General features: G+C 35.7%; 1 protein-coding gene and 1 long non-coding RNA gene across 2 annotated transcripts in view; one reads left to right on the top strand and one right to left on the bottom strand.

Moving 5' to 3' along the window:
* LOC103588528 overlaps positions 1 to 7,742 on the top strand; it is a 9,466-nt gene extending 1,724 nt beyond the window's left edge. The window contains exons 2-3 of the long non-coding RNA XR_550322.1: positions 2,142 to 2,250; positions 7,598 to 7,742. This is a non-coding gene — a long non-coding RNA (uncharacterized LOC103588528). The remainder of the gene's footprint in view (positions 1 to 2,141; positions 2,251 to 7,597) is intronic.
* Positions 5,518 to 7,838, bottom strand: part of CASC5 (cancer susceptibility candidate 5) — a 52,696-nt gene continuing 50,375 nt past the window's right edge. The window contains exon 27 of the mRNA XM_008570234.1: positions 5,518 to 6,891. Within this exon, the coding sequence (XP_008568456.1) occupies positions 6,777 to 6,891 (115 nt within the window). The 3' untranslated portion in view covers positions 5,518 to 6,776. The remainder of the gene's footprint in view (positions 6,892 to 7,838) is intronic.

Here is a 7,838-nt window from a genome sequence, read left to right as displayed (position 1 = left end):
TTTATTTATTTATTTATTTATTTATTTATTTATTTATTTATTTATTTATTTTAACTTTTTTTTGTAAGAATACTATATCAGTGATGTGTATCAAGCTATCTAATCTGCCCCTTACAAATTCAGCTTCCTTAGAGCTCTTTTTTTTTTTTTTTTTGAGACCAGCCGCACCGCGCTCAGCTAGTGAGCGCTGTGAGCACACCGGTCGTCCCTATATAGGATCCGAACCCGCGGCGGAAGCGCTGCTGCGCTCCCAGCACCGCACTCTCCCGAGTGTGCCGCGGGCTCAGCCCAAAAAATACCTTTCTACAAGTATATTTCTCCAAGGTTCAGCTGAATAGGGTTCTGCAATGATTCCTTAAGATTCAATCAGACGTGAATTTTATTAGGCCTTACAATCAGCTTAACATAAGCATAGCCATGGTGAATACTCCCTCACCATGTTCCCCTACTGCTTCCCTTTCCCTCAAGGCTGGTGTGTTCCCCTAAGAACATCTTGTACAAAACAAAACAAAAAAACCCATGAAGCTATTATGGAATGCTGAGTGCTCAGAATAGTTGCCCAACCCCCTCCCAGTCAAACCCCATAAAGCCTCTGCTAGTCTGTTTGAGAGTGGAACACTCATCTTTCAGTTTCCCCTCCAGGTTTGCTGGAGTAAACTCCTTTGCTTGATAACGTTTGGCTCGGACTCTTTTATTCTGTTTGTGTCGCTGACCTAACAAATTTCAATTAAGTTCATATCCCTTAAACTCGTAAAAACTAAGCCCAGATGAACCGTGGTAAACATACCTATGTGTTAAACATATACGTATATGAGAGTTTTAAATATTTTTACCACAAAAAAAAACTATGTCTGGTGATAGATTTGTTAATTAACTTGATTTAATCATTCCACAATGTAAACATATATCAACACATTACATCATACCTCATAAATATATACAATTATCATTTGTTAATTAAGAAAATATGTATGTATATGTTTTTATGAAGAAACTAGCTAGCATTTATTGAGTACTTTGTGCTGGCACTTTATAAGCATGAGCTCATTTAATCCTAACAACACTATGAGGAACTACTACTCATTTTACAAATGAGGAAAATAAAGCTGAAAGAGGTTAATTGCAGTCAGAAATTGCTACAGAGAGGACTCTAATCCAGGATGTTTGTAGCAGAGACTGTGACAGGCTTAGCTACATTGCTTTATATCAGTCCTAACTCTGCAAAGGCATCTAGATTCTCCCTTTCTTTTGACTCTCCACCTTCCTTGGGGTAGAGACCATTGCTAGGGCAGTGGGAATTCAATTCCTAGCAGAAGATGAAAATCTTTATCTGTATCTCAGTAAGGGCTGACCTTGGGCACACTCAATCCAAATAGCAGATTTTAAATCCAAATACAGGAGAAATATAGAGAAACATATGAAAAGCTTTATGGGACTCAGTAAACAAACCATATGAGCCTGGCACACAATTAGTTCAGACTCATTAATGACCTAGAAGGTGACAGCTCTGGACATATTCTCACTGGACACACTAACCAATTTGGACATTCCAATCATCTCAAACAGTGAATGTCCCCAAATAGCCATCCTGGGTTACAAAGGCTTTCCTTACCCCCAGGAACTTCACTCTGCCCAAATGCAAAAGATGGGAATGGGAAATGTTAAGACCAGAGCCTCTAGGAAGCAATCTTCTGTTTATATAAAACAGTGATGAGTGTTTCCTCAGTAGCTCAACTGTATGTGGTTATTTCATGATCTCTACAAGCATTTTGCGATAACATGAAAACCATACTCGTTAATGCTGACACTGAAAGTTGACAAGTAAGCAGTGACTCTTAAGAATTTATATTTGAGTTTTATTAAATCTGTTTGACATTAACTTTAGAATTTCTACAAGTGATTTTTAAATTACACTCCTTTGAACTTACAGTTGCATAAAACTGTTTAAAGGATTGTTCTGGGTTTGACACAGGAACAGAATCTGCCTATACTTTGTGAAGTCTGCATATTTAGCCATGGACAACGATATATTGCTACCTCTCAACACTGATTCCTGCAATAATGCTGTCCTGATAACGTGAATGCCAGTTGTTTACAATGAAGCATATGGATAAATAAATTTGTTAATGTTATATTAACAGCCATTAAGATCTGCTGGGATTGTGTTACACTGGATAATAGCTGCTACAAAGAAGTCTCCTGTGAGTTTGGTTAGTGCAAGTCCAAACACCTCACAGAACTCCAGTCAAGGTAATTTGTGTACCTGAAAATCTGAGGATCAAACTCTGGATTTGGGTGTTTTCTCCAAGGAAATGATACCCTGGTGGTTAAAATGTTCTACCTCATTACTTTTTTACCCTAAATATTTCTGGTGAAATATTTTTAAAGGGATGAAATATATATTTGGGCTACTTGGGATTTATTTTATTTTCAGTATAAACACCTCAACTTTCAGTTGTCAGTGTAATTACTCTCAGCTATGGGTCCTTCCAGGCTCAGTCTGATATATTTGTTGTTCCTTTTCACAAACCTTGCAACTGAAGATAAGAAAACTTTTTTTTTTTTTTTTTTTTTTTTTTTTTTTTTTTTTTTTTTTTTTTAAAAGATGACCGGTAAGGGGCTCTTAACTCCTGACTTGGTGTTGTCAGCACCACGCTCTCCCAAGTGAGCTAACCGGCCATCCCTATATAGGGATCCGAACCCATGGCCTTGGTGTTATCAGCACCACACTCTCCCGAGTGAGCCATGGGCCGGCCCTAAGATAAGAAAACTTTTAGGAGCAAACATATCAGGGTTCGGAGTCAATCTCTTGCCACACAAGTATCCTTCATTTGTGGGAGCACCCAACTTCAAAACTCCACCTGTTCTCCAAGTCTGTTCTGGAGCTTTTTGGCTGAGCTCTGTCATGAATTCATATTCCAAAAAACAATAATCTCTTTTTCTTATTGACCAAAAAAGAAAAAAAAAAAGGCATATATATTTAAAAATATCAGGTTAGGAAAAGAACTCAATGACAACAAAAATATTACTTGGAAATAAATATATAGCCTTAAGTACTTAGAAGAATGAAAATTAACGAGCTATATGTCTACCATTGCAAGAAGTTAGAAAAAGAACAACAAAGAAACCAAAACAAAACAAAAACCTAAACAATGTAGAAAGGCAAACATAATAAAGGTAGAAGTAGGAATTAGTGAACTAGAAAACTGCAAATCCAAAAGTTGATCTTTTATTTTAAAAGACTAATAGTACTCTGGCTAGACTGATCAAGAAAATAAGAGAATAAGTACAAGTAGCCACTATCAGGATCAATAATAATAGCATTATACTGTAACAGTGTAGAAAAAAATAATAGGAGGGCATTGTATAACTATTTTATGCTAATAAATTAAAACCGTAAGTGAAATGATTAAATTCCTAGAATTCGCCACAGTAACAGATAAAAGGAGTAAAATAATATGATCATCACAATAATCAACAATAAAGTGTGTTGGTTAGCTCAGTTGCTTAGAGCACATTGTTGTAACGCCAAGGTCAAGGGTTTGGATCCCTGCCTTGGCCAGCCACCAAAAAAAAAATAAACCACAAAAAATAAATCAAGTGTGTGATAAAACTTCAGTATCTATTCAGGTAAAATCTTTTAGAAACTAGAAGTAAAAGGGAATTTTCTTAACTTGATAAAAGGTATCAATAGTAACATGAAAACCTTCAGTAAATATCACACTTAATGGTGAAACTTTAAAGCTTTCACTTTGAAATCAGTAAGACAGAGATGCCTGCCTATCACCACTTATAATCAACTTTGTATTGGAGGTTTGATCCTGAGCACTAAGGCAAGAAAAAGAAAGAAAACTACTGGAAAGGCAGAAATAAAACTCAATTTTGAAGATGATCTGATTATGTACATGGAAAAAGTAAAAAGAAATTTCATAAATTATTAGAGTTTAGCGAGGTGGCTGTACAAAAAATCAACATATAAAAATAAATTGTATTTTATATATGAACAAAAATAATGACATGTTAAAAACAAACCTTATATAATAATATCAGAGTATCAAATAGGCAAGGAATAGATCTAACAAAATATAAGTGCAATCTTTATCAGGAAATTTACAAAACTTTATTGAAAGGCTTTATTATTATTTTTTTTAATTATTTTTTTTATTTTTTATTTTTTTTATAAAGATGACCGGTAAGGGGATCTCAACCCTTGGCTTGGTGTTGTTAGTACCACGCTCAGTCAGTGAGCAAACCGGCCATCCCTATATAGGATCCGAACCCATGGCCTTGGTGTTATCAGCACTGCACTCTACCGAGTGAGCCACGGGCCGGCCTTTGAAAGGCTTTAAATAACACTAATAACAGCACTGCACTCTACCGAGTGAGCCACGGGCCGGCCTTTGAAAGGCTTTAAATAACACTAAATAAATTTAAAAAACATATCATATTTATGGATTGGAGACTCAAAACTGTAAATATACCAATTTTCCTCCAATTGGAGGTCGTTGATCGATTTTGAGTGAATTTTTCTATGTAGTGTAAGTGTCCAACTTCATTCTTTCTTTTGTATGTGGATATCCAGTTTTCCCAGCACCATTTGTTGAAAAGTGGTTTGTTGTTTTTTCTTTTGAGGTGATAAAATGTTTTAAAATTGATTGTGGTGATGGTTGTACATATCTATGAATATACTAAACCATTTTAGTTTTGTACTTTAAATGGTGAATTTACAGATTGATGGCTGGTCCCTACCCCTAGTGTTTCTCAGGTTTGGAGTAAGGCTGATGCTGCTAATCTGGGAAGTATAGTTTGAGAACCAATGCATGAGCACATAGAATTGATAGTTTCCTGAGGAACCTCAAAATAGTTTTCTTTTACTGTCCCTCAGAGACATAGAGATAATTCTGGTTTGTACTTGACTTGCTTCTTATACTCAGGCCCTAACATATTTTAACCTTATCCCAGTTTTCAACTAGATAGGGTGTTCCTAAAGGGAGGTTTGTTTGGTATACCTTCAAAGGTTTATTAGATAACATGATAAAATACTCTTCACTTCATAAACAGACTACTTACAAAAGATTTCAAGTAATAAACTTATTTTAATAGTACAAAAAAATCTGCTTTCCAGTTAGTGAAGGAAAAACTTCCAAAAATTTTTATGAGACCAGCCAAAAGAAAAACACAAATAGGTAGGTAAATATGATTATTTACTCCAAACCCGAGAAAGAAGAGACCATCATTACAAGCAAAATCATTCTTGAACTGGTTGTTCTAGGTTACATGAGACCAGCCAAAAGAAAAACACAAATAGGTAGGTAAATATGATTATTTACTCCAAACCCAAGAAAGAAGAGACCATCATTACAAGCAAAATCATTCTTGAACTGGTTGTTCTAGGTTATTGAAATGCATAAAACAAAACCTCTACTTTTTAGACTTACAGAAAAGAAAAAAAAACCCAACTCCAATAAGAAAGCTAACTTAAGTTTTATGTGAAACAGACCATATTGATGACTCTAAAAGTTTTTCAAGATGTTTATGCAAGTAGAGAATATCTACATCTTGATTTTTATGGCAAATGAGTATGTATTGACTTTTGAAGCTTAAAAGATGATGTGATCTTTTGACATATAGCTCAGGTGTAAAAACCAATCAAGAGGGAGGATAACATTCTTGAGACCCACAGGACTTTAATCTGATCCTAAAGTATAATGCAAAATTTTAAGACAAATTAGTTTAAAAATGCAAATATATTTTAGTTTAGAATTAAATATAAAAGAAACAAAAGATATCATGAATAGAATTTGACAAAGTTTGGCTAAAAGTTTTTTCATACTTGTCTACCTCATTAAATACCGGTCATTTAATAATCAATGGATATGCTTATTTTTGCGTATGAGGAGGTTATGGCTTCAAGAACCAATATTTATAGTTAAGTTTATTATTACTGCCAGAAATTGAAAAACTAGTGTTTTGAATGTGATATTCAAGTATTTTTATTTAATAAAAGAAAATTGAGAATCTTGCTGCAAAGCTTCCTTCAGAAAGATGGAAACTGACTAGGCAGAAGGGTATTTCTCTATACATCTCCATGAATTTCTATATACATCTCCTTACTACATTACAAACACAAAAACAACATTAATATATTTACATATATGTACTTTGCCAAAATGAATTTAATTCCCCTAGAAAAAGTATATTTATTAAGAAAAGTATATTTATTAATAGGCACTATAGAATAAAAGGCAAGACCCTCAAGAAAAGATGGCAACCATTCCAATAGCTGAGTGCTATTACTTTCTCTTAATAGCATTTCTGAAATAGAGAAAAAGGGGGATGAGTAGTTTGTAGACAGACATGTCTCTACTCCAGAAATACCTGCTAGGCAGAAGCCAGGCTACCTAATCATAGGTCCACATATGGAGAAATGGCTAATGTTTTTGTCAGTTGTGATGCTTCCTCTTATACTTAATAATTACTCTTAAGGGCTTGTACTAAAGCAGAGAGCAAGGCTTTAGTTAGGGGATATCTTCTTTTTATGTCCTTAAACCTTTGGTACAAAAATGAGCAAGTTGATAGCAGGCTATTTGATGCCTTTCACTATTCCTGACCATACAGATTTAAAAACTAACTATACAAATTAACTATAACATCATCAGAAGGAATTTTTACTAAGCTTCTATGACTTAAAGAAAAAGGTTAAACAGCAATGGAGACCCAGACATAAAAATTATTAAGTACATTCTGCTTGGTTGGTATAGCTGTGGTCCATGCGTCTAGTGGTAGAAATGACAGTCCTGAAGCAGATCTTGGTAAATTTGCTTGACTACATTCTTCAGGTAGTTGTCCTCCAGTGGCACTTTAGATAGAATGGTAGCAATTTCATTTTGGCTGGAAAGAACAAAGGTTAATTAATTTTTCTGGAAGCTTACACTTGTCTGAATTGTCTTTCAATTCAGTGGAATTCATGTTCTTAGGTATGGTCTCTCTGTTTCCTAGGAAGCACAAATGGGCATTTCTGGAAATAACCAGACTGTCCTGTTTGAAATGGGATTCCAAAACAAGGCCTAAGAACCAATTGTGTATGTAATTGTGAGGCATCTTGACCTAGCTGCTTTCTCTGGCTATAAAAATCTAAACTGTTGGGCCGGCCCGTGGCTCACTCGGTAGAGTGCGGTGCTGATAACACCAAGGCCATGGGTTCGGATCCCATATAGGGATGGCCGGTTTGCTCACTGGCTGAGCGTGGTGCTGACAACACCAAGTCAAGGGTTAAGATCCCCTTACCGGTCATCTTTAAAAAAAAAAAAAAAAAAAAATCTAAACTGTTGGTGTTCTCTGATGGATTTAAGGTAGGTACATTCTAAACTCTGCCATCTTCCAATCTGTCAGCATTGTGTGTCTAAAAAGTCACAACATGTATTATAGCCTAGTAGGAATGAGATTTTTAGGTCTGGTTCCTCAGACTAATTGAGAAAAGTATTGTGAATGCACAGCTTTTTAAGTGATTATTTTGTTTTTAAGGCCATAAAAGTTGTTTACATATGATCTAGAGTCAGCTTATGTAGGATTTCTTCTTTCTGGATTCCTGTTTTAGGTAGAAGTGTTCAAAAAGTGAAGCAGATATAAAAGAATAGACCAATAGTCTCTAGCATCTACTGGAGATAGCAATGAAGGTCACTGACTTTAAAAGAACAAATTCTTCGGGCCGGCCCGGTGGCGCACTGGATAAGTGCGCCGCTTGGGAAGCGCGGCGGCGCTCCCGCCCGAGGGTTCGGATCCCACATACAGACCGGTTCCCGCTCACTGGCTGAGCGAGGCGCAGGAGCAACACCGAG

This window comes from Galeopterus variegatus, unplaced genomic scaffold (genome assembly GCF_000696425.1).
Source record: "Galeopterus variegatus unplaced genomic scaffold, G_variegatus-3.0.2 Scaffold583, whole genome shotgun sequence".
Classification (NCBI taxonomy): domain Eukaryota; kingdom Metazoa; phylum Chordata; class Mammalia; order Dermoptera; family Cynocephalidae; genus Galeopterus; species Galeopterus variegatus.
The sequence above is the reverse complement of the archived record's forward strand: the minus strand, read 5'-3'. Positions and strand labels throughout refer to the sequence as shown.